Source organism: Tympanuchus pallidicinctus, unplaced genomic scaffold, assembly GCF_026119805.1.
Source record: "Tympanuchus pallidicinctus isolate F22 unplaced genomic scaffold, pur_lepc_1.0 scaffold4, whole genome shotgun sequence".
Taxonomy (NCBI): domain Eukaryota; kingdom Metazoa; phylum Chordata; class Aves; order Galliformes; family Phasianidae; genus Tympanuchus; species Tympanuchus pallidicinctus.
Window position 1 is genome coordinate 42728834 of NW_026294758.1, and position 26872 is coordinate 42755705.

A 26872-nucleotide genomic window follows, 5' to 3' on the forward strand; every position below is an offset into this window, starting at 1 on the left:
TGGTGATCTGTTTTTATCTTTCTTTTTGGCGTAAACAGTTCTGTCATGGTAAATGTCCTAGAGGCTTTAGCTTTGTCATTGCTTTCCATATAATGTTTCTGAGATGGGGATGCTTTATTTTGCTGGGTGGAAGAATGTTAAAGTAAGCTTAAAAATGTCATGTATATAACTCAGAATTTTAATTTTCTTTGGGAATGCCTTCGTTTTTTTGCAATGGTCCTGTGAAAGAAAGATTTGTAGAACAGTATTTTGGTAGATTCAAAAACAACATGGAAGTTTGGAATTATTTTGAATTAATAAATCTAAAATTTGTATGCAACTGTATTCTTTTGTATTCTAAATTTGTATTCTTTAATGTGAGAGATAATGGTACTGCATGCTGTGGTGTGTTTTTATTTTAATTCGTCGTTTAGTACTTCCTGCCATCAAAATGCAGGAATTGAGTTTGGAAAAATTCAGTGAGGCTTTGAATCTTTGCCAGGATGTGGCTCCTTGCAGGGGCATACAGCTGCTTACTGCTTCTAACATCAGTGCTTGACATAAAACTTTTTGTTCACAAGTCTTACTATGTTTATACATCCAGCATTTGTGGAAGATAGATTAGAGGATACATCCACCATCATTCTGGCAAGACTGTTGGGATTTATGAAGGAAGCTAGAGAAATGTGCTGTTTCCTAATAGCTGGGAAGCAAAGCAAAGGATCAGTTTTTACTTGCCAGCTCCTTAATTTCTTTTCCTGGGTACCTGTGATTAGCCAGTGATATGTCAAATAGAGGTCTACCTGGACTTTTTTGCAGATGGTGCAGTATGACAATTCTTGTGTTTATACAACCCACAGGTCAAGTATTTCTCGAGTAGAGTATAATTTTCTTTGGGGTTTCAAAATAGGGTGATTTGAAACATCCATGAATAGCACATAGCAAATTAATGAACTTGATGGGTCTGTAAAGTTATGCTGGTGTTTTCTGAAACATTTGAGGATTTACAGCTGTCCCTATTATTATAGACCTTGTAACTTTGTAAGCCCCTGTGACAGGGACTCATTGAATAGATGTGTAATTTGATGAAACTTGTGGATACCAATACAGAGTCTTGTGATTTTTTTTTTTCTTTAATTTCATCTAAAAACTGAAGAAGTTACTCCTATTTGTTAAATTAGGACCATGGCTTTGCTTACTAGATCTTGGAAAATCAATTAGTTTTGCTTTATATAACTAAAAAATCGTCATAGTCTGTCTGCAGTTTTTTTACACCATTGGAGTTTTATAGTATTATGTGGTTAGTATTGTTTTAATATTTTCTTGTATAGTGTACGTTGAATTTTTATACCTAATAAGTACAGTGGTTTGTTAAATATGTAAAATTTTGTTCGCTATAATGTAAAAAAGCTTATATTTTAAATTTCATTTACATATCCTTTTGAAATTTTAATATCACACTTTCATTTACTTCAAATATGTGTTCTTTTTCCTGCTTTTTACCTGAAAAAGAATAACAAATGCTTATTTTTTCAGGTTATTACCTCTGCTCATTGTTTTGTATAGCTTCTTTAGTAAGAGCCTCAGTTGCTGATCCAGGAAGGCTACCTGAAAACCCAAAGATTCCAATTACAGGTACGTTAAGCTGTTTCTGTTTATCTGAACAAAAATTATTTCAGTGTCATCAGAATAGTCGGGAGATAACATACTGTTTAATTTAATTGAAACCACTGCTGAAGTATATATTGTTACTGAAATGAAAAGCTTTATAACTCACTATTTCTGGCATTTGAATTTCTTGTACTTAGTGTAGACTTCAAGCTTCTTTTTTTTAAACATCCACATTCTATCAGAAGTATGATCATGCAGGAACTTATGCTAGGGCATTTTTTGGTGGCCAGAATTTTGCATTCTGTGCTTTTAAATACATTGCATGCGTTTCAAATGATAATAACAGTTTTTTAGAGATGCATAGTCATTTTAACTCTACTGCTTTTCTTTCTAGATAAATTTATAAGATACTGAAACTAATGGTAGAAGCTGTTGTTGCATGGGATTATACCTGGTTTTTTTTTTCTGTACATTTTATTGCAATAAATTCTGTTTGTATGGACTGTTAACCAAATAAACAGATGGGTTACATTGCATTACAGTAGAGTAGCAACTTAACATTTGAGAATTCCCTCTGTACTTGTGAATTTATTCCACAATTGCTAAATGGTATCTGATGTACTAGAAATTGGAGGGTATTTGAAACCTTAATAATTCTCCAGGGAGAAAGACAATATTTTAATGACCCATTTGATGCTTTTAAGGTGCTTGTCTAGTCCATAAAGCTTTTACGTAGCAGTTGATAATGGAGTATTTAAGCATGAGTTTTGCTGCATAAAAGGAAGATACTTTTTCAATATAGAAAGCATAACAAATCCAGTGAGAAGTGAAAACTTCAGTCTCATCTTGTGACTTTGCATTCCCTTCCTGATGGTAGTGAGAATCTGTTATCGTCAGGACTGATGTCTGCACAAAAACTATGTAGGAGATAATAGCAAAGAATATGCTTGGGATTCAGGTGTGGCATACTGATTGTGGAACCTCTCTTACTGGTATTACTTCTTTTCCCATTATCTAAGCATCTGAGTCAGTAAAAGGAAAGGTTGCAGAGATGTCATTCTTCAGTCAGACTTTTTCTACAGGTAAAACAACATAGAATCTGCAGTCTGAGAGAAGGAAGACATTTAGTACAGCTACAGACATTTACATTTGTGATTCAGTGTATTTCTTCTTTTTCCAGTGAAATACCAGTACCAGCAGGAGCAACTACTTTATGCACAAGCATTTCTTTCTCCTTTAGGGTGTATGTTTGTGTACATCTCCAACCTTTTATCTTCATGCTGCATTCATATCACATAGAAATGAAACTCTGTAGATGTTTCTGAAGATGGAACGCTTAGGCTTGATTGCAGTAATGATATTATGATTTGAGGTGCATCAAATCATATTTAACGTGAATCTAGTTTTTGGTCTTTCTAAAGTAATAATTAGGTTCCTGATATTCTGTGGTTTGATGGGAAGATATATTTTGAATGGTATAAATTATATTCGAAAATGTAGTTGAACTGTGCTATTTGCTACTTTATTGGGGTGTGACACCTTTGTGACACTGGATTTATGGGAACAGATTGTAAAACAGTTTCCATATGGTATTATTACTAGTTTAATGATCTTAGATATTGTGCTTCGCTACTTCTGATGTCTAAATGTTATTTGTCAGCAAGAAAGACAAGATAAGGGCTGCCAGCAGGTGGCTTAAAAAGTGCTAAATTCATCTTTATTTTCTTTATGTAGTGAGAATGTTTTATCGTGCTAAATTTCTGAATGATCTGTAAAAACTTATTTTCTTTCCCTGGGATTTAAGAAACTTATGTGCATCAAAAAATTACTGTTTAAAATATTTAAGATTCTTAATCTCGCAGCCACTGCCTTTAAAGACAGAAAATATAGTATTTTTTTTGGATTGAATTATTACAGTGTTAGTGCCATTTGTTTCCCAGGTGTAGATGAACTTTCTGAGTGCACCATTAAATTTCATATTTTCAAAGGCTTCCTCTGATTTCAGTGACAGGATTTGGGAAAATAATAGGTAAGCTGACCAATAGTTGCTCCTATCAATTTCAGCTGGTTGGTATTTCTGGAGATCAGTTTAATGCATCTCATGTGGGGCATAGAATACTAGTGTGTATTCTTAAATAAAAGCCTATCTTATGTTTGTTTCAGCGTTTCATCTTGAGATTCATCTCTTCATCTCTTAGCATACTTTGAGATGGAAGATGCTTCAGAAGTGTTTATAGTGTGTTTTATTTTAGTTGGCTGTATTTGAACAGTATGAGTCCTCAAGGTTTTGGAATGGCAGAGAGAGTGCATGATGGTTCTGTTTAAAAAGCTGCTTATTGTACTCATCTCATAGTAAATTTGTTTTTTCTCCTCATGTCACTAGGATATGTGTTTATTATGAGTGTGCTGTACTGAGTTCAAATCTTTCTAAGGCTGTCTTTACAATTTCCCCTAGAAAGAGAATTTTGGGAATTATGTAACAAATGCAATATGATGAGACCAAAGCGTTCACACCATTGTAGTCGTTGTGGACATTGCGTGAGGAGGATGGATCACCACTGTCCATGGTAAGACCAGGGCATTTATTCTAATGATCTTGTACTGTTATAGTTTGTCTTTTTCAAAATTCGTGGTTAGATTATTGTGTATTTGTGCCCTTTCTTTCCCAGTAATGCTGAATCATTCAGGCGCTTTAGTTCACCGTAAGAAGAGCTTAGGGTTTCTTTTTTGTGTACAAGTAAAACTAAGAAAAATTACTGTTGCAATGTAACATTTAATCATTGACAAATTGTTATATATCATACAATTTTCTAAAGTTTGTGTATTTTATTTTAAAAGTTGCAAGTTTTACTCCTTTAGTTACACTGATGGCAGTGTAATCATATGTTGCATGTTTATTTGTTGCAGTTTAGTTTCTTGTGCTGGGAAAATATTTTTTTTGTAAGAAATTAAGTTTAATATTTCTTGGATGGAAATAAAAATTACAATTTCAATACAAAAATGAATGTTTTTTGTAATACTGAAAATATTTCATGGTTTTTATACAGTTTTTTATTTTTAGTTCACCTAATGTCTGTGCTGGTTAGAAAACTTTACTGCCATATAGCAAATCCCATTTGTCATGGTCTCTCTTATTTTTTTGTGAAATTGCTTCTTTCATTATTCTTGATTACTCATGGTCAGTCTGGCTAAGATTCTTTGTTTAAAGTAAGTCAGCCTGATTGTTGCTTAAAATGAAAGTAAGTTTTGCCATCAGTTGTTCTGTGGCATAATTTCCATCAAAGAAACAGACAAAATGAAAAAGATAGAATAGAGGTCAGGATCATTCTGTATTGATGTAGCCTTTTTCAAACTAGCCTTTCATCTGTTTGCAACTCAGACAATAGTGCCAGTGTAATGTGTTTGACATCATGTCTTAGTGTTGTGCTGTTGTCTGTGCCAGTGCTTGTGCTGGAGCTACTGTGCTTGTATGAAGTTATAATTTAACCCTAACCAAATTTTATGCATCAATATAATAACTTCTGTAAAGGAAATGAAGCAAACTAGACCTAGATTTCAAAGGTTTGGATCTCTGAGTTAACATTTCTAGAGTCCTTGAGATTCTTTTGCTCCTTTACATCAGAAGAACTGCAGAAGGACTTTCTGAATGGGGATAACTGTTTTTCTTCTCCTGTGTCTTACATTTTTTTCTTAGTCATGTTTATTTGTCACCCTGTGTTCAGATTTAATACAAATTTTTAATTGCGTTTCTAGCTTTTGGACTACATCACTCACTACTGGTGGAATGTTATTAGTGGAGAACACATACTAAAGTGAAGTTTTGCAGATATTTTTATCTTGTTACCTGAGTATTTCTTGAAAATGTGAGTGTATCATTGCTGTTTGAAGATGAAGGGAAGTGAGTTTTGTAATCTAAGCAGTAATTTCAGTAAGGCAGCTTAGATTTTAAGCAACCAAGTAGCCTCTTTACAGTAACTGCCATCTCTAACATGGAGGCGATTGCTTTGATTAAGGATGGAGTTATCGTGTGTAGTCCTTACGTTTGACCATAAATAATCTTAACTTTTCTTAAGCATAATTGGTAGTTCTGTAGCCTGACTAATTCATAAATAATGTTGACAAGCCTTTATATTTCAATCTGTGTATACTTTGTTTCTCTGCAGGATTAATAATTGTGTTGGTGAAGACAATCATTGGCTGTTTTTACAGCTGTGTTTCTACACTCAAATTCTTAGTTCCTATACGCTGCTACTTGATTTCTGCCATTACTACTACTTTTTGCCTCTGAAAAAAGATAACTGGGTAAGAATTTCTTTTCTCCCCAGGCTGAATTAATGGCTAGTATTGTAATATTTTGATTACTAGACATTCCTTTTGGTTCTCTTATTAAGAGTGAAAAAAGTACGTGCACATGTATATTGTGAAGTAAGCAAATTCATTATGGAAGTAACAATATATGCTAAAACAGTTCATGATTTTGAAGTGTTAAAAACCTAACGTCAGTTTTCTTAGAAATCTGGAAAAGGAGACAAAACAGCTAGATTCCTTTAGAAGTGATTACTCAATTCTTGTATAAAGCAATGTAGCTACTTCTGATATTTTCCTTTTTTTTTTTTTTTTTTTTTTTTACTTTCTCTAAAGTAAATCAGAATGGTTTTTTTCTGTACAAAGTACATACTGGAAAATTGTGATACTGCTAGAAGATTGAGAATGTATGATCATTCTGAAAGGTTAAAAGCACACATTGGTTTGGAAGCAGTATTTTGTCCTGCTTGGAAAACATCATGTGGGCTAAAGGAAAACTAAATTTGATTTGTTTTACATGGATGGTGTGCTATTATTATATTTCAAAGTCTTGTCTTCAGCAGAATGCCTTTGGACACACACACAGGAAATTAAATTATACATTGAAATAGAGTGAAAAGATGTTCTACAGTTATGGAACTGAAGTTGTTAAGTGCTTGTATCTAGTGCTTATTTGTTTACTACCTGTAGCATTCAGAATATTCAAGAGGTTGGCCTGAAATTTGCAGAATGCTTGTAAGTGTTAGAATAGCAAAGCTGATACTCCTTACTTTGAGGGAAAAAAAAAAAAAGAAAAAGTTATGAGAGCTTCCTCATAAAAATTCATAAAAACCTCTCCCTAAAATGTGAAATAAGCTTTATTTTTGTCCTAAAATATGCAAGCACAAGCTGACAAAATAGAAAAACCTAGAAAAGAAGGTACATACAAAGATACAGTAACCATTCCAGAAATTTGTAGTGCACATTAAATTTTATTGAGGTTTTCTTGTAAGTGCTGTAGATTTTTTTTTATTCAGTGTTGATGTGACACCCCGTTGCTCTCTCTGCTGGTAATAAATATTACATTTATTTTTGAAAAGTGCTGTAGGCTAGCTCTACAATGTGAGTAAGGCAGGTCTCATTTTCTGTTTTGTTGAACATCTTAAGTTTCTTACCTTATTTTGTATCCTCAATGATGTAAAATAAGAGTGCTAAGCTTTCTGAAAAATACTGTTTCTGGAAGGGAATGATGGGGCATCACCTCCTGAGATCCTTCTTTACTCTCATGTCGTTCTGCAATGCTCCCAGAAAAGCATACATGAACATGATGTGTCAAAGGAGAGATAAAAGGTGTAATAAGAATGCATTTTTTGGATCATCCAGAATTCATAGAAATGTTAATGTGAAGTTCATAGATACCAGCTTCATATTATATCGAATTTACCAGAATTGAGGATTTTTGTACCTCACTAAAAAGAGATCATTTTCATTTGCAAGATATTTCCTATTTTATTTTTTTAATCTACATGATTATTTCCTTTTAAATGAGTCAGAGGTCTCTAGTAACATGGGAATCAGAATTTGCTGGCTGCATGGATCATCTTTACATAGACAGTACCCTTCCATCTGAGGCAGACTACAGAGTAATGTCTAGAGGATTTTTATATAGTTAAGGGTAGCAGCTAAGCCTTCACAGCAGCTTGCTCACTTAGTCCCAGTGACCTAGAGAAGAGAACTCTAAGGGTAAGAGTGTGAAAACTCACTGACTGAAAGACTGTTTAATAGGCAAAGCAAAAGTTGTCTGTGCAAGCAAAGCACAAGAATTCTTTCATCCCATTGACAAATAGATGTTCAGACAGATATTTAGCCATTTCCAGGAAAGCAAGGCTCCAACAATTGCTGAGGTCACTTTGGAAGACAAACACCATCACTCCAAATATCCCTCCCTCTTTCTTGTTTCCTCTAGCTTTAACTAGTGAGCATCATGTCACATGGTACATGATACCCCTTTGATCAGTTGAGGTCAGCTGTCCTGGCTGTGTCCTATACCATCTTTTCATAAACTCCTACACCAACTGCTGGAATGGGCATCATGAAGAATGCAAAAGGCCTTGACTCTGTAAGCACTGCTCAGCAACAGATAGAAAATATCAGTGTTATCAGTACTGTTTTGGCTGCAGATTCAAAACTGCACTGTATGAGCAGCAATGAAGAAAACAGCCTGCCGTACCCCAAACCAGTATGCTTGTCTGTATTAAATCAAAGAATGCTCACATTTTTCTCGTTCTTTCCAGTCTGTTGTCTGTTAATGGGCTTTTTATGTTCACCTTGCTATAAAAGCATTGCGTGATTTGAAGGAGCCATTTCAATTTTTTTTTAGCTACAGTTAAGATAATAAGGATGCAAAATTCCAGTGTTCCTTTATTAGTGATAAGAAGTCTGTCATCTGTGTAAAATTCTAGGTAGATGTGTTGTATTTTCAGATTTTGGAATCTTAATATTTTTGAGAGGTGATCAAATGTAAATGCCTTTGCTTTTAGTTTCAGTAGCTTTGTAAGCTTTGTATTTAGTAAAATAAGCTAACTTATCACATCTCAGGACAAGATGAATCATAAACTGCCTCTTGTCTTCCCATGCACAGAATTTTCTGGTTCCAAGTGTAGACAGCTTGTAATGACTTAGATGTGAATACTGGAATGGGCATTGCAGTGTTACTGTAAAGACTGTTTTTTTTTCTTTGTATGGCATATGCAGTACTTCTCTAATAGTAAAAAAAATTCCCTTTTTATTGGGAGAGTATCCTGAATGTTATAACTTTTAAGCAATTTCACTGTCTTTACATCATGAGCCCAAATTCTGTCAGCATTATTTTTTAAAAGTAGTTTGGAAGGGAACCAAATTCCTTACTTGGAGGCGGTGTATGCAAGAGAGGAAACAGAAGATCATATTTGCTTCAGTCCATTTACAGCCTGTGCATGCTAATAATAGTAAATGGTTTTAGAAATGAATGCATGTTGAAGTTTGTTCTTAAAATTGGGCAGATTTCATATCTTTTAGAGACAAATATAGTTTTAATATATTATATACTGTATATCTATATATTACATAGTATATAGTAACCTAAATAATGAATCTGGTTCCTGTGTTATTGACTGCCTAGACTTAGAGTCATGGGGCAAAAAACCCACACCACAGTGGGTTTGTTTTGTTTCAGTTGTGTTGTTTTTGGCTCATGCATGTATGGACACCTCATATGACGCTCTTGCTTTTGAAAAATGGGATCTGTGTTACTGTGTATCACATACAAATGTAGTAGAAAAATTAGGTAGACAAAGCAGGTCTGATCTTTTCAGATCTTTTTTAAGACTGATATTACTCTTAATATTAATCAGCTTTCTTAGTTTTTTACATGGAGAACCTGGGGCACACCCTAAAATTCAGAAAACGAAGAATAATTTGCTGGGGAGTCTAGTCAGTATTTCTGCCTGGAATATGACACCAGAGCCCCACTGGACTCATTATTCCAAGTGCAGCTAAGATTGTTTTGTCATAAAATTTTAAGCGACAGAATTGTTTGTCCAAATTGTGGTTTTTTTTTATATCAGATGAACAGTGTGAAAATTTGGTTCTAAGTAGGCTTTTAGTCATTTGTCTTGCAAAGTTCTTTCAGTTTTCAGATATTAATTAAGCTTGAAGTACTACAGTGTTTTAGAGACTGCAGTATATTCCACCTTTCGTGGAAATACTGTTTGTTGTAGAAATTTTGGCTTTGTCTGAGAGCTTGCATTTTTCTAAGCTGACGGGCTAGTGTTTAGCACCGATTCAAAAACCTGGGTATTTTTTTCTACACAGCCATCTGGAATTAGCCTTCCTGCTCATTAAAAACACTTGTGATTTTTTTTTTGGCTGTGTGCCTTCCTCTCTCTTAATTTTTATTTTTTAAATATTAAATAGAACAAAATACAGATGCTGTGGAATTAAAACCACTTTTAATAATTTGTGGTATAATCATTTTATCATAGTACTGATTAATTCATGAGTAAAATATTATCAGTGTTTTTGCTTGCTGGCATTTATTCCCAGGTGAAAATAATGCATTTTGAACTTCAAAGGCAAAGAGAAACGTGGACATTTTAAATTAAAAAAAAAAAAAAAAAAAAGTAAGGTAAAGGTGATAGCTTTAAAGCTAATAGAGGAAGCTGTTTCAACAGAAAGAAAATGGTTTATCTTCAGGTTTTACATAGTATTCTTGGATCTTGTAATTGGTCTACTGTCAGAAGGATAGCTTGTGGTTATTGCTTCTATTTGTCCAGCAGGAGGAGTGCAATTACTACTAGAAACAAAGGAAATAATTAAAACGTCTGTGGAGGATCCTAGCAGAAAACACTGTGGTCCAAATAAGACTGCTTATGAGTTCTTTGGCTTTGATGATCAAAAATATTTGATTTTTGGAAGCTCAGTCTAAAGAGTTGTGTCTTCATTAAAATTCTGAAGGTTGGGGAATCTCTATTCCTTAGATTGTATTCAGTGTTGCAGATTGTGAAATAAGATTAATGAAAGATGTTAGGAAACATTTGTTGAAACTTGTGAGAATATTATTTATAGAAAAAATTATTTGAATAGTATTTATGCATTGATATTAAATGAAATCTAGAAATAGGAATCATTCTATTCTTTAGTCTTGAGACACTAAAGGAGACATTTTTCCTTGGGGTTATGAAATGACCTACAGGACGTATGAGGTGTTTTTATGTGTTAAAAACAAATTAGCCTCCTTGGTTCTCTGCAAAAGCAAAACAAAAAACAGCATAGCCTCCTGTATAGTTACAGGGACAGTATATGAATTCTTAATAAAATTAAAAAAATAAATACATTGTCTGCATTGAGGAAAAAAAAAAAGACTGAGAGGATAACACTTTTTAAAAACTTGATCTGTTGGTAATGTTATTTTTATGCTAAGGTTGTTTTCCCTTTTAAACTCTTTTCTACGTCTAAAGTAATTTCAGAATTATCACTGGATTGAGCTCTGTGTAGACAATTAATTTTATAGTTGGAGTTCTTTTTGCATTTTAGTTTATTTTTTGTGTGAGTGAATTTCCTCTCCTCCAAAACCTGTATTCTGTGAGTTCTTTTCTGCTTTTTTCTGCTTTTTTTTTTTTTTTTTTTTTTTCCCCTAACGTAGCAGCCTGGCTTTCTTCTGTATTCTGCACTGTTTTTGTGATATGTAGATTGATAGACTGACTTTATCACCAGACTGAGACAAAAATGCCAGACATTTGAAACTGAGAGTAAATACGCAGATTATGGTGCATGGAGCTTATTCTGTGTTCCTTTCCTAGGAGAAACATGGAATGTTACTGTATTTTGTTAGCAATTAATATACTATGTAGCATGTTTTTGTAAAGAAGCAGAATTGAGTGAGTATTACTTCTTAAACGCAAATTTATGAGGGTTGATGGTTGTTTTTACTTTGTCTGATCTGGAAAAGATACTGTAGTCCTGGATTACTTCTGCTGGGAGCTGTGTCCTCTGTACTAAGTGTGCTGTTCTTAAAATAGTAAACCCTGGGGAATAATAGCAATAATGGTCGTATCATTTATAATGACCTTGGGCTGTACTCATCAGTTTTGACCTTTTTCTTATATGTAAGGATGAACTTGTAACAGTCTTAGTGGTCAACATTAGTATGCGTTACAGGGATCATCCATGACAGCTGATGCTTAGAAATGAAGACATGGTGTATGCTCTGCCATAGGGTAGAGACAAGAGAAAGTCTTGTGTGACTCTGTGTCATGGAGATTTGCTTTCTGTGGAAAGTGTTGGTATTACTTTTTGAGATAAAGGTGTTATAGCTTGCAATACAGCCCTCACTTTCTTATTCTGTGCCAAATTTCTGTTCCACACGTTTCTATCCATGTCTTTTTGCAAGTAATCCCCAGTCTTTCTGGTTTGTACCAGAAGGTACAGGTAGAAGTAGTGGCTAATGGCAGCTTATAAGCCTCATTTAACAGGCAAAAAAAATATGTTGGGGAAGCGTGAAAGGGACACAGCATATCTGAGCTACATAGGAAGGAAAAGTGTGGCAACAAGCCATTTGTACTGATAATTAGCCAGAACAGTCAGACTGTGATGTTAACCAAAAAAAGAGAAGGGGGCTGGCTACCTAAAGTGCTGCTTTTATTGTTAAATCAGTGTATATTACGTCTGTGGTAAGACCACTGATGTCAGCCGGGCCACATGTGGAAAAAAGCTGCTATGAGACAAAATTCTACTGCTAAGAGAGAAAGTTTGTATATTGATGATTAGTTTACGTATGTTTGTGTAGTTCTTGCTCTGAATGCAGTTTGTGTGATTTTGGAGACAGAGGCAAGCTATGTTAGTATGGTTAGTACATTGAGATGAGTGAGTCCCTAAATTATGTTTGAACAAGAGGACATTTGAAGAGGGATCAGTTACTTATTGTCTAGTCTCAGGGCTGGTTTATGGTACCTTTCTGTGGTTTTCTTACAAGGAATTTTTTTTTTTTTTTTTTCAGTCCTGAGAAAGAGTAATAAAAATAGATTGAGATGAACTCATATATAACGCAACAACATCCTAAATGTATAATTATTATAAAGGAAAGACATGGAGCTCTTGGAGCGGGTGCAGAGGAGGGTCACTAAGATGATCAGAGGGTTGGAGCACCTCTCCTACGAAGAAAGGCTGAGGGAACTGGGCTTATTTTGCTTGCAGAAAAGAAGGCTCCAGGGAGACCTCATTGTGTTCTTCCAGTACTTGAAGGGAGCTTATAAACAGTAGGGGGGACAGCTGTTTACAAGGGTGGATAGTGATAGGACAAGCAGGAATGGTCTTAAACTGTCACAGGGGAGGTTTAGGTTAGATATTAGGAGGAAGTTTCACACAGAGGGTGGTGAAGCACTGGAACAGGTTGCCCAAGGAGGTTGTGGATGCCCCATCCCTGGACACATTCAAGGCCAGGCTGGATATGGCTCTGGGCAGCCTGGCCTGGTGATTGGTGACCCTGCACATAGCAAGGGGTTGAAACTACATGATCATTGTGGTTCTTTTCAACCCAGGCCATTCTATGATACTGTGGTTATCATTGCTGCAATTTAAATGAATTCCTTTCAAAATGTTTCTTGCTTTCATGGAATGACACGTTTCTGTATCACAGTAAAATTGCAAAAGTAGCTCTATTTCTGCAAATGGTTTGGTTTCTGCAGAAAAGTACTGTCTTGTTTCTGCAGATTGCTAGGCGACAGCTCAGTAGTGACTTCTAGTTCATCACTGCATCAGAGACTTTGATTCCCCTAGGGACATACAATGGCTGGGGAAAAAATACATAAGATGTCACCTCTTCTCATTAGTAATTCAGCATTTTAGCTTCTTTTGCTGTAGAAACTTTCATGTTTTAGGGAGGAAGGAGAGATAGAAAGGAGTTCCTGGTCTTCAATAAAAGAGAATTAGATTTTCTTTCACTATATCAAGCCTGGTAATACTGACTTGAGAGAGAGACTTTCTTGTCTTATCATGAGTTCAAAGGGAAAACATAAGCTGTGTTCCTTGTTACTTACAGTAAGATTTTATTTCGTATTGGATGATTTTAAAAATGTATTTACTGTTTTCTTCTGATGACTGTGTTCAAGAGAAGAGTTTGTCCATCAAACTCTTGGGAGGTTGTACTGCTTTTATTAATGGGAATATGTAATGCTAGACCCAGAATGTGACTTCACTGCTGGCAGTCTTCTTTTACATCTTAGTGTTTTCTGTTAAGATAAGGATAAATGCATAGAAACATTTCAGATCAACAAAACACTGTATCTATGAAGATATGAAGATATTTTAAATATCTTGTAGAACTATCTTAGTGTTTTACCTTGTTTTTCTTTAAATGTTGGTGTAGGTGGTTAAAGGGGAAACTGAAATTATCATGGCTGATTTTGAGATAGTGTAATTTTGAATTAACTGGTTGACTGAATAAAAAACAGTTAAATAGAATGAAAGTGAATATGTTCCCTATATCTGTAAGAAAAGCTAGTCTTAACAAGAGCTGGCTTACCAGTTTAGAAAAAGAGAGTGCGTTTTGATTTTTGGTTTTTGATTTAGCTGTTTAGTTAGTGATTTCTAGTTCTTCCAGTTATTATTTACTTTAGTAGCCACTATAAACTTCTTCCTGGCTTTATATTTTGAAACTTAGTGGAAATAAGGGTAAAATCCTATGCCTTTTAAAATTGTGTGCGCGCGTGTGTGTGTTCTCAATTAAACCCCAGTGTTCCTGAATTTGAGTTCTTCTTCCTTGACTCTTAGTGGTTGAGTGTAAAGAATAAAAGTTCAAAAGCAGTAGGAATCTTTTTTTTTTTTTTTTTTTTTTTTTCATTCACTTCACTTTTATGTTCTGGTTGTAATTTATAGTTTACTTGAGAGGTTTTAATAGTTTCCTGCTGTGATCTGGCTTTTCTGAGTGGGAGAACAGATGTGTACATTCAAAAGACAGCCTTGAGAACATAATCGTGACTTAAAACTAAGAGAATGGCTGTGCTAATTCATTATCAAAGGATAAGATGGGGTGTGAACTTGCAGTACATCTACAGTAACTGCAATGTACAACTGTTTTCTTGTGGTAAAAATAAGATGCTTTATCCTTTGAAAAAAAAGCTTTAAAACTCTCTTGTGATTTTCATATTTTCTACTGGCTAAAATCAGACTTCCTAGAGCAGGTGGTACAGTAAATTCGTATCCTCTGCTCTGAGACAGCTTTTTTTGTGCACCAATATCCAGTGTGATAAACCATCACTAGGGGCTGAGTAAAGATAAGTTAATGTGGAATAATAGGTGGCATTACAGTTAGGCCAAGGAAATTGAGATACTTTGATTTTTTAGATATTGTCTTTAAGCTAGGAATGCTACTATTTTTATGATAAAGAGATGGTGCTAAAATGAAATTTGTTGTGGCTGTGAGACATTAAGTTCTATGCATTACACTATTTAACATAATGGCTTTGTTATATTTTAAAGCTCGTGTATAACAGTCTGACGCTGATGAAGGTAGAAAAATGAGGAACAACTCATCTGAGCTTAATATATTCCCTCAATTTAAATACCTGAATTTTTAGCAGAATAGTGAAAAAACTGTTTATGTACATAAATGATTGTTCTATAATTTTAACATACAAATAACTCAGTGATTTGCCACATAACTTAAAATCCGGTGTTTGCTTCTAGCTGTAAATCATCTAGAATGGTTCTTATCTAGTATGTGCAATCAGTTCAAAGATTTAAATTAACTTTTATGTTCTAAAGTCTCTTTTTGTCTTGTTCTAGGACTTTTTTGTATTTAGACACGAACTTGCTCTTCTAAGAATATCTGCCTTCATGGGTATAATAATATTAGGCGGAATAAGTGGACTCTTTTACACTCAGCTAATTGGTATTTTCACTGTAAGTATCTAATCCCTTAATTTTAAAAATAGGTATTCATTTTATTTTTGATAAAATTAATAAAAACAGAAAAGCATGTTGTATTTTAAGAATAGAGAAATCCTCTCACTATTTCCACTTATTCGTTATGTGATTTATCAAAAGTCTGTTTTCAAGGAAATATTAAGAAGCCTTCTGTCAAACTGGTGTCTGATAATTCACCTATCAAAGCAATTTCCTGACTTGTGTTAATAAAATAAAACCTTACATTGTTATGGATTGATAAAGCGTACAAAGTACTTACTTTGCTATATTTTGATATTTGTTTTTAATTTTAAACTTTTATATGCCATGGTCTCAGTCTTTATGACAGTGAGGCCTGCTGATAAATCATACGTTTTGAGAACATATACTTTTTCTTAAGTATGTTAATAAACAAGCTTTCATATCTTCTCAGTTACTCAATTGTGCAATGAGAATGTATTATATTAATTGTTACAGTACAAATTCAAATTCTATACTTAAATGTAGAAACAAGAGTAACCCAGAAAACCACTTCTACATGGAAATGTTTCACACTTAAATTAATTTAGTAATTTAATAAATGTTTGTGAGACAAAAACACTAGTTCCTTCTTTACATTAGAAATTAATCACTGCTAGTGAATGCTGTAGAACTGCATTAAGAATACATAGAAATGTATAGAGCACTCCAGTGTTGAACAGGAGTAAGCCTCTACATATCTAAAAGAATTATGATCTGGTTTGCCAGACATTTTTTAGACATAATGAAGTACAAGATAACTGCATCTTTGTGACTACAGCTGATTGAGATCTACCTGAGAATTAATTCTGGCATTACCAGGGTTTGTGTGCTAACCCACCAGATGCATAATGGAAAACCTTCTAATTGTAATGTGTAATCCCTTTGTGTGGAATAAAGGAAACAATGCCGTAAATTTTGAAATCTTTTAGATAAAAATAATATTGTTTTCATTGTGTTTTCTTTCTTTTTCTTTCTCTGAGTTACTGCCTTTGATCCTTCAGTGACTGTTGCAAAACAATATGCCGTCTAGCAATCTTCCAGCATTCTGAACTCTCAACTCTAGCTCTGTTTACTTTTTGCACCTCTTTGTGGTGTGCCTGATTTCTCTGTTCCAGGGTCTGGCTGATAAGTCAACTCTGTTTAAATGCCTGCGCACATCTTTTATGTCTGTGTAGAGTTAGAGTTTAGAGTTTTGCCTTGTTAGGTATCTAGCTAAAGTGGTGCAGACATCTGGATTCTACTCCCTCTCCCTCTGGTGGAGGGAGACAAGAAGCCTTAATGTTCATATGCTGAATTGTGCATGTCTTTTGAGACTGTTTAATGGTTATATGAGAAGAAACAAAAAAACATGCTTTCAGTACTACTCCAGAAATGATGCAGGAGAGAACAAAACAAACCCTACATGTATATGGCAGTATAATTCTGCCTGTTGCTGCCAGAAGCAAAATTAAATTTTGGCACTGTCAGTGTCCACCTATACTGTTAATATACATGAAAGAAAAACTGAGTGAAACCAATTGTCAGACATACCTAAAACTTGGAACATTTGTATTTTGGAGCAAAATACCTACTGTACTGCCCCTGTGATGCACATGAACTCTTAGTATGTTCTTTCACCAGTTTGACCCCTTATGCAGTTAGACTGCCACCAGCCTAGAAAATAATACTGAAAAGCTGCATTCTTTGTGCCAGTTCTGTAACACACTGTGTTGAACATCCCGTTGCAACTATTGAGCTGGCTACTGCCCTGAAATAGGTAGGAGCTGAAAATAATGTTTTCAAGACCAACCTCATTTTCTGTTGATTGTCGAGCTCCAGCATGCCTAGATAATTTCTTTTGTCATATTTGACAAACAAACTCACTACAGAATTGCACATATAGATATACAGTCTCTAAGAGTCAGACAGCAGAAGGTACAGGTCTGAAGTAGGGCCTGTTACTGCACTCTGCCTGAAGTAGAACTTCTATGCCTGCCTTTTATGCACAGTGTTTTAGGTCTGGGATTACTGGGAAGTAGAAATCTGTAATTGGGATTTCTGTTCACACCACGTGACTACTGTTGCATTGACTCATTGAATGTAGGCTAGAAGGATCTTCTGAAGGTTAAACCCTATGCAGCAGGGCCAGCTGCATAGAAAGGTTTATTCAGTGATATTCTCAATCTCCTCAGTCAAATATATCCAAATACAGAAGCAACACAGTCTCCCTGTTCAACCCGTTTCAGTGTTTCAGTCCTGCTAGTCAAATTTCAAACAAAAAAACCCCAAATCTGTTGTTGAGGTTGTGCTTAGACTGTAACTTGTGTCAGAAAATCCAGCTGCACAGTATTGTAGTGTGGGGATTTGCTTTCTCCATAAGCAGTTCCCAAAAGTTTTGGGTAGCCAGTGAAAAAGGCAGGTGAGAGGGCAACAGGTGAGTAGTTTCAGGGCTCCCCAAAGGCACTTGTGATGGTTTGAATAGGGAAACAAAGAAAATGGATGTGTCCACCCACAGTGCTGAGTGCAATGTAGATGCATTTATGTCCTGTAGAAAAAAAATAAAATACGGTCGCTTAGAAATAGTAGTAACGTGCTTACCGTGTTGGAGTTCAGCACCAAGCATTCCAGCATGAATAGAGCAAACTTTGTCTGAAGTGAAATATATTTAAAATGATGAATTCATGATGAATTCATTGTAAGGTACAGATAAAAATTTACCACAGTTTAGACAATTAGAGACTAGTAGTGCAGGCTTGAGGTTATTTTAAAAGAAACGTATGCATAGGTGTGCACAGTTACTTTTAATTGCTCTGATTCTTGAGATCATGCACTTGCTGAAACAGCACAGATATCTCCAAGTGGGATGGGAGAGAGCATGAGCCTCTGTTTAGATGAGCTAAGTTCAAGTTTGTTGGGCTTTATCTTTGTTATTTACCTGCATTTCAAATTCTGCCAAAATTGGATTTTGAAAGGTAAAAATGAAGATTTATCTAAATTTGACTCTTAGTGTAGCAAAACTTTTTGGTTCTCCGTAAAATGAGCTTGCATTGTATAACTTTTTAGACACCAAGCCAATAGTTTATATTTCCAGTCTCTAACAAAAAGCAATAGAAGCACCTAAGGCTTACTGTCAGTCTCACAGAAGCAGCGTGCTGTGTGAAACCATAGTTTTCTTCCTTCTTTAGTGTCATCAGTAGTAAAGAGCTAGTACCTGAAATGACACCTTCTGGCTTCTGTGTGCATGGATGGTTTCCACAGTGATGACTGCTCAAATATAAGTGATTGGAATGTAGCTCAGTTCTGAAGCAAGATAGGTACTGTCTGGTTCAGAGCACTCTGGTGCTTGTGCTGATTGTTCATGCTTATAGAAGTAAAATTGCTAGTTTATCTTTTTTTGCTACAGCAGCAGGACAAGTGAAGTTGAATATATGGAATGCATTTGCATGTTGTTCCCTTTTTATACGTCACTTTTCTGAGCAGAATTCCTCTTTAAAGTAAGTGAGCTATTATTGCTCAATAAGCCATATGATTTGAGAAATGTTGGCGTTTTCTCTCCTTGGTGCTTTCTTTTTCTGAAGTCAGAAATGTCTAACTTGTGACAGAGAGAGCATACCCAAGATACTCAGATATGCTTGAAATAGCTAAAAATAGCAAAACATATTATGAAATGCAGGTGTGGTATTCTGCCTTGTGTGCTGACACTTGCTAAATTCCAGTGTTGCTCTGAAGTTGTCTGATCTATGTCACTGTGCAAGTCTTCTTGGTTAAAACAGCAGATTCTTTATGTAAGAGTTCCTGAACTAAGAAAAAAGGGGGTGTTATCTTCTGTTCTTTTTTAACAAGTGTGTTCAGTGGGTACCTGGTGTAGGGAACCTGCTTTGGCAGAGGGGTTGGACTCGATGATCTCTGGAGGTCCCTTCCAACCCCTACAATTCTGTGATTCTGTGATAGATGCTTGGATAAAGTCTTGTCTCTGATAAAAATAAAGCCATTGTAACTTGCGTATGTGTGGCTCTTGTGCAAAGTGATTACCAGACCAAGTTACCCAATATGCATTAATCTTTTTGAGAATGTATTCCACTCTTCATACTGTGATATTACTGCTGGAATATCTTGAGCACGCTGCTATTAATATCTCATCTGAAGGTTCAGGCAGTCAAAGAGCAGGGGAGGTGACTTCCCACAATGAGAGTAGAGCAGCTGGTTGGCAAAAACTGTCCTTAGAAGAACTTTTGACATGAATTATTCTCATGAACTGGGGAGCAGCTGAGGTGGCCACTTTATATGAGATTAGTGCTTTCTCCCTAGAAACTAGCATATGTGTAACACTCTTGTAGCGGGAAGGGCACGTGGCTCTTGTCATTCTCCTGCAGTTCTTTCCCAAAGCTCTGTTTGCCTTTACTCTTCGGATCTTCATGAATTTTAGCACTTTTTCCTTTTTTGCATAACTTGGAGATAAAAATAACTAAATTATGTCTAATTTAGAAATCTCTGAAACAAAGAAAAAAACTCAGATTGTAATTCAGGGGATACTCTTCTTAAATTCTCAGCATAACAGTCTTATTACTAGCCATTTTTGTGCTTCTGTAGAGCTAGGTGGTAGAAATCAGTTTCACCCAAGAAATAAGATCATGTAGTATTGACAGCCTGCTTGTTTTCTGTGCATTACACTAGCTTTTTCAGTCTTCTATTCCCTGTCATTGTTTGTCCTGCAAATTTAAGTTTTGTTTTTCTTAACAGGAGATGAGTTAGTATTTGTAGATTTCTGGGCAGCAAAGGCAAGTTTAGAATAGTACAGTAAGTTTAAAAAAAAAAAAAATTGTTCTCCTGCTGTAAGTAATTATTACTGGTATCACTTAGTTCAGATGGCTTCTAGCTGGGACTCTCCTGTGAGCAATTATTTCTCAATCACTGCAAGAAGAACAAGTTAACAAGATAGCTCTAGTACAGGTGCTTCCAAACTACTTCATCAAGGCAAAGAGATGTTTAATATATTTGTTATTTGTTGGTTTGTTTTAAAATATAAAAATAGTATTTATATATAAATTAATGTTTTGCTTGAGACAGTTTATTGAAAGTTTTCTACAAAAACATCCAAAATATGCTGTCTTGCGTAACTACTGCTTATGCTAGTTAATGACATTTTACTGCAGTGACAAATGCTGTGTTTGTTTAGGAAGAATATTTTGCACTGAACTTAAGAGCAAATCTTGACGAGCGGATGTTACTTCATTTTATTTCCATTTACCTTCTTCTTTTCTGTAATTAACCTTATATCACATAAGAAAATTTGATTAGAAGTTAAATAGTGTCCAGAAGCTTGTTTCCTTTTTGAGGACACATTTTCTTCACATTTTTTCTTAAGAAATTCACTCTTTTGTTATTTTTTATACACGACAGCTATTTGTTTTCCTTGAAAAGTGTATATAAGCCAAATTTGTTCGTATGAAAAGACATAAATTCACCAAGAGGAAATAAAAGTCTTCTCATCAGCTATAGATTGCTTCAAATTTATGATTACAAGAGGTAAAGAGCTGTAATCTAGTCTTCTTTAAAAAGGTGAAACTGCCAGGTTACTTGAGTGTTTGTAGAATACCAACCCTGGCATTTACACTTGTCTGTTTTGCTCATAGAATCACAGAATCGTGTTCTTGTTCTGCTTACAAAAATCAGTATTATTTTATTTTATTTTTTCAGAATTTCAACGGTTAAATGAAATAAAACACAGATTTTATGAGATTTAATTTAAATGAAATAAAACAGTTAAAAACACTGGTTTTTGACTGATATGGTAAGATTCTGACATGTCAGTTATGTTTGATTCACAAGATATTACTGTAGTTCCATACTATACATACTATGGCGTGGCATTTAAATAATGATTTATCTGATCATCTTGATGTGTTGCAAAACAACTCCTTTTCAAACATTTCTGCTTTGTATCCAGTGAGATTTTTAAATTGCACCAGACAGTGCTAAATATATTCAATTTTCTGGCCTGTTGTAAGGTATGTGGTACCTTTTCCATGTGTGAGGCTTGGGTTCTTCTCAAGATCCGCGCTGTTTTTTGTTTTGTTGGCTGCCACCTGTCTACAGCAATCAGACAGTTCTCTCTTTCTCTTCCTCTGTGCAAAAGGAAAATCCCATCTTCCCATGGATGGTGGAAGGTAACAGGATAATCAGTTCAGCAGTGATCCTCTGATGTCATTGTGGGAGCCCTGTAAAAGCGGATTATCTGTGACCCAGATAAAATAATTAGAAATTACTCGGACACTTACAAATAACGGATCTACTAATCTCATTTCCAAAGTTAAAAAAGGTCTGTCTCTCAACATAACACTACCAGATGTTTCAGTTAAACAGCATCCTTTGCAGAGACTAATCTGAACCCTAATTTTAAAGGATTACCTTTGGTTGTTTTTTATTTTAAACTCTAAACAGTTAGTGTTTTCATTTTTCCATATGTTCAAACAAACCCTATGAACTTATATACATTTTCTTTATTTTTCCGTGACGGTCTATCAAATAGGATTTTCTGTGATTTTAAGTCAGTATAGCAGGTATGCACTTTTCTTTAAAATTATTTAGTAAGTAACTTGTTTTTCTGGGGCAAAACTATGTAATGGATGGACTTCTATAAGTTTAATAGATACCACATGTTCTTTATGCAAGGGAGCATATGTATTATCATAACCTAAGTGGACAGTGACTTTATTAATTTAATTAATGCTGCCAGGGTTTCCTGTTAATTGATGGTTTGAATGGTGCAGCGCGATATACCAGCATCCTGGAGCCTCAATGCTATGTGGATGCGGTAGAGAAATTTCCCTTTGTTTGCCTTGAGGAGGATGGGAAGGAAAACAGTTTAACAGCTGGTGTTCAGCAGTCTGTCTGGTGTACAATATGATGCCTATCCACATAAATTTGTCTCTTTAGAAGCATGTTTAAGTGTTGATATTTGTATCTTGTTGTTGCATTGTTTCTCCTTTTTACCTTCAAGTGGCAAATGTATTTCAGTGGTATTTTTGTGGTCTGGCTGAACAGATATATCTCAACATGGACATCCTAAACTTACTAACCCATAACAATTGAACATCTTACTGTGACTGATACAGTAAGAATGTGTTGAGGAACATTGTTCATTTTGATCAGGGTTTCATTTATTTTCTAAAGAAAAGAAAACAACTTTCATTTTAAGGAAATAAGTGGAAGTTGCACAAATTAATTTTTTGATGTTTTTATCCTAAAGAAATATTTTCAAGCACTTAATTCCTTTAGAAGTATCATTTCATGTAATAACATAATGTAAAATGAAATACACACAATAAAAAAAAAAAAACAGGGGAAAAATAAATACAATTCTGTGTAGAATCAGCATCAGACAAAACTTTACCAGAGATACAATACAAGATAATGCAACGTAGATGAATTTATTCTAGGAACAAAATCAAATGGATGGTAAATTCTTTCCATATTTTACAGTGTTGATTCATTATTGTTTAGTATATGGCAAGCACGAGTTTTCTAGTTGTGCTAAAATGCTTTTTTTCTTAAGAAATAAGTATCTCATAGTTAAAAATATTTATAATCATATCTTTAATCAGATAATCTATTAAACTGTTTTGATTAGTGAAATAATAAGAGCTTTTTTTTTTTTTTTTCCCCCTAAGGATGGCAGAAAAGTAATCAGAGAACTATTAATCCTCATAATTAAGTTTAGCACAGAAGAAATTGGGGTTTAAAGGGGAAATCAGGATTCCTAGGCGAGCATATACTTTGCCCGGTTATAATAAACTGTGAAATACGAATTGTGGAGAAAAAACAGACTGCATTTATGTATAAACCCAATTAATAATTTCAAATCAGAGATATAATGGAAAATAAGTTCACGTAAACCCTGCCAGCCTGTATCTACTCCATTCTTTTTATCCATTCTCCTTTTCCTGTCTCCACCTTTAATCTGCTGATACATAAATCTCCTATTAGAAGACTACATAAAGTCCAATAAATTAATTGGTCAGGAATTAATTGGTCTTGGTCTTTGAATGAGATTTTGTTAACTGTTTAAATTGAATCTCTAACTTATTTTTCTCAAACAGATAAGGAATTAGATTAATTTGTAAAGAAATACATCCTGCCAGTCTAGAAGTCTACATACTTTCCACTAAAACAGAACTTTAATTTCCTTTAAAAAGCTCTCTCATAAGCTATTTAAAGTATCAAAATAAATTCAAGTATAAAATGTCCAAAGTGGCAGACGATCTTGTTTGTTTTAAATCATGGCAGGTTTTTAGGTAAATTGAGAATACTTTTATTGAGAACCATCATTTTCATTAGTTTTAAGGAAATGCATTACTTCGAAAATTTAGTCAAAGATATTTCATATTTTGCAAAGAAGCAAGAATACCACACCAATCATATCCTCTTCACTGCCCAGGGAAGAAGCCCTGATATAACTCAGTAATTTTTCTAAATAATAAGAGAAGTACCTTGGAACAGCTTTAAATAAATAACTATAGTAACAATGTATGCCTGTTCTCAGGGCCAAATACCGGGTTGTCAAATTTAGACATGAGACAATTAAAATGACTTGTATGTGAGGACAGCCAGTGGCTAGCCTTGCAAAGCATTTTTTCCTTAATATTTTTTTCTTTTATTGCTATGTATGAAGAAATATAATGTGCATGTTTTGTCATGTGTTTGGGGGTCAAGCAGGAACCTGCACCTAACACACCATGGATTTGAAATACACTGAGGAAATCTGTTTTTTCCATCTTATTTGCAAATGCAAAGATGCAAATTTGTTGTCACGTTTTCTTTCACTGAATTATTTAATAAAACTGACATGAGTAAGAAGTTTTACAAACACAATGCATCAGAGACTAGAACTGTGTAGGAATATTCCTTATACATATACCATAGCCTCTTTTTTTTTTTTTTTTCATTTTGCATGCAGTTCTCTGATTTAAGAATTTTAAAACATGGAGGCTAGAACTCAACTAGTAATTTTCAAACTGAACCTAACTGATATTGATAAAACTAATTGTATTTTCTTACGTAAGAATTCGAGATTAAGAAAACTATGCTAAAAGGTAGCCGTATATAAAATGAAAATGTAATTAATGCCTACATGGGAGATTTATGAAATGCTCAATGTTCTTTTTGTGTGATGCTCAGTGTTTAGTATTCTTCAACTGTGTGGAACTGCCATTTCCATACAAACAAGAGAAGATAGGTAGAAGGAATGAAAAGTTGATGGATTATTCAGATGCAGTGGTACTTCCATGAGAAAGCAATGGTTGCAAGTGCAGGAAGACTTGCAAATTTTTGTTTGTTGTATGTAATCATACTTTCAAGCTAATTTTTATCTTCTAAATGTTTGAAATTAATCAATTAAGAAAGTAGGACTTACTGTTTGTCTTCTTCTAGTACGAGTGTTAAGTAAAACTGCATTGATTGCACATCACTTTAAGCAAGTACAGGAGTAAAACTAAACCAAAGGTTGTGGATACATGACTTGGGGTTAGTTCTGTGAGTTACGAATTACTGCTTCTCCTTTGGAAAACATGAACCACTTAGAGGAAAATATTTCTTCCATGTGCTTGCTCCATCATAAATTAGTTCATGATGAATCTCATTCTATAGCTCAATTTGTAAAATGGTGCATGGGATCTTTCTTGAAATCTCTATTTTGAGGCAGTTGGTTATACTTATTAAAAATATAGATGTGAAAGATTTCTGTTTCTTTGTAGGTAGCACAGGTGCATTCATTTGCAAATTAATCTTAAATCCACAGAATTCTCTCAGTACTCCTATCATTCCTAACAGTATTAGCTGTTGCAGTAGCTTACTTAGAGCAGGCAAGCTGCTCAGCTCGTAGTAAGTCCTTAACGCAAAAAACAAAACAAACAACCCACCAAGCCAGAAACAAAAAACTGCAACAAGAAAGCAACCCAACGTTTTATCTCCTCTGCAGAATCTGAGCACTTTTCCCTTTGTCTCTTTTTAAAGTTATACGCTGTTAACGATTTCTGTGTTTATTTCCTCGAATTTCTTTTGCCTTTCTCACTAAGTTATTTTTTTTTTCTCCTTTTATACACTTACTGGTGGGTGTGTATCTGAATAGCCAGGTGTTTCCAGTCGCTTTGGGGTCCACATGACCCACTGTGTAAAACTGATTGTTTGCTGATCAGTCAATTTTGACTTAAAGTCAGCGTTTTTCTTGAAGATAGAGGTTACTAGGTCTCAATAGGTCTAACAAGGTGGTTCATACCATGTGATGTTAAACTTCTGTGTGAGTACCAACTCCCTAGGACATTTAAACATCAGCGTTGGCTATGAGTCTGAAAAAAAAAGAAAAAGAAAACCCAAAAAATTCTTAGAAGTGTTCTATTAATTATAATCCAAGCTGATAGTATATGCAGACAGGCAAAGCCTCTTAGGCTGTATGCAGTAATGCCGATGTTGTAATAAAGCCTTTGTATGTGAGGTGATACTCTGGTTGAAAGCCATTCATGAGATACATTAATGAACAGGATACATTCAGAAGAAGAATGGTTATTCTGGTCCTCCTGGTCCTTCTTTTCATTTCTGAAAGAAGAATATATCTCCCTTTCCTTCCTCTTCCATCTCCAGAGGGGCTGCTGAGTTTCCTGGGGTGCTGTGAAGTTTCACTTTCATGTGAAAAGGTAAATTGGTTCACTGTCAAATTAAAATACATTTCAAATGAGCCCAGCTGTTTGGCAGTGGTGTTGGGAGAGGGAAGCAGGGGGGGAATTTGAGTAAGTTAGTCTCCAGCAGTTGTTAAGTAGCTAAACTTCAAAGAGAGATGTTTCCTCCTGTTCCCTCAAGCACTAGCTCACAGCTTTTAAAATGTGTCTATAAAGATTTTTTTTTTTAATAAATTCTGAGAAGGTGTCCCAGAAACAAAAGTTTGGCTGCTTAGTCCAGTTCTTTTACTGTAAAGCGCAAGGATGATAAAGTATATTCTAGAACTTTAATGCAAGAAGAAGGAAAGAAAGGACTATTTTCTTGGACTTCCTATCCAAATAAAGTATTTGGTATGTTTGAAAGATTTGAAAGTTTGACAGTCTTTCGGCAGGTCCCATTGTAGTGCTTTCTGCACGTGGCAGAGGTTTGTTTTTTTTTGACACAAGCACACCCTGAGTAGCATGCTTCAGGTCTCAGTGCCATGACGACAACTAAAGAGAAATACAACTCTTCCCCCCACTCCATCTCCAAACAGGGAATTACTCTAAAAATCTCAAATGTGATGTTTTAGGTAGCTTTACAAACACATTAATGAACAGACCATGTGGAGAAACAGTAAGAAGCTGTGCTTAATGTATTAGTTTGTTACCGAGTATCTGTCCAAAGCTGCTTTAAGATTCCTTATGTGTAATGGTAATGTAAATCCTTGATAGGTGGAAATCAGTTATAGTCTGGACTAGCGTAGCACTGTTCTAAAATGTTAGTTAGCAGTCACTGCTTTCAAACATACCAGTAGTATTTTGTGTCATCAGATAGACAGCTTGAGGTGACGAGAAGATAATTCCCA

At 34.8% G+C, this 26872-nt stretch overlaps 1 protein-coding gene across 9 annotated transcripts in view; it reads left to right on the forward strand.

Annotated features, from left to right (window-relative positions):
* ZDHHC21 (zinc finger DHHC-type palmitoyltransferase 21) overlaps positions 1–26872 on the forward strand; it is a 41570-nt gene that overhangs the window by 8148 nt on the left and 6550 nt on the right. For 8 of the 9 annotated variants that reach the window (XM_052700812.1, XM_052700808.1, XM_052700805.1 and 5 more), the window contains 4 exons: positions 1516–1614; positions 4046–4157; positions 5754–5892; positions 15196–15312. In XM_052700812.1, the coding sequence (XP_052556772.1) occupies positions 4081–4157; positions 5754–5892; positions 15196–15312 (333 nt within the window). In that variant the 5' untranslated portion in view covers positions 1516–1614; positions 4046–4080. The remainder of the gene's footprint in view (positions 1–1515; positions 1615–4045; positions 4158–5753; positions 5893–15195; positions 15313–26872) is intronic. The other variant, XM_052700811.1, reaches the window with a different exon arrangement.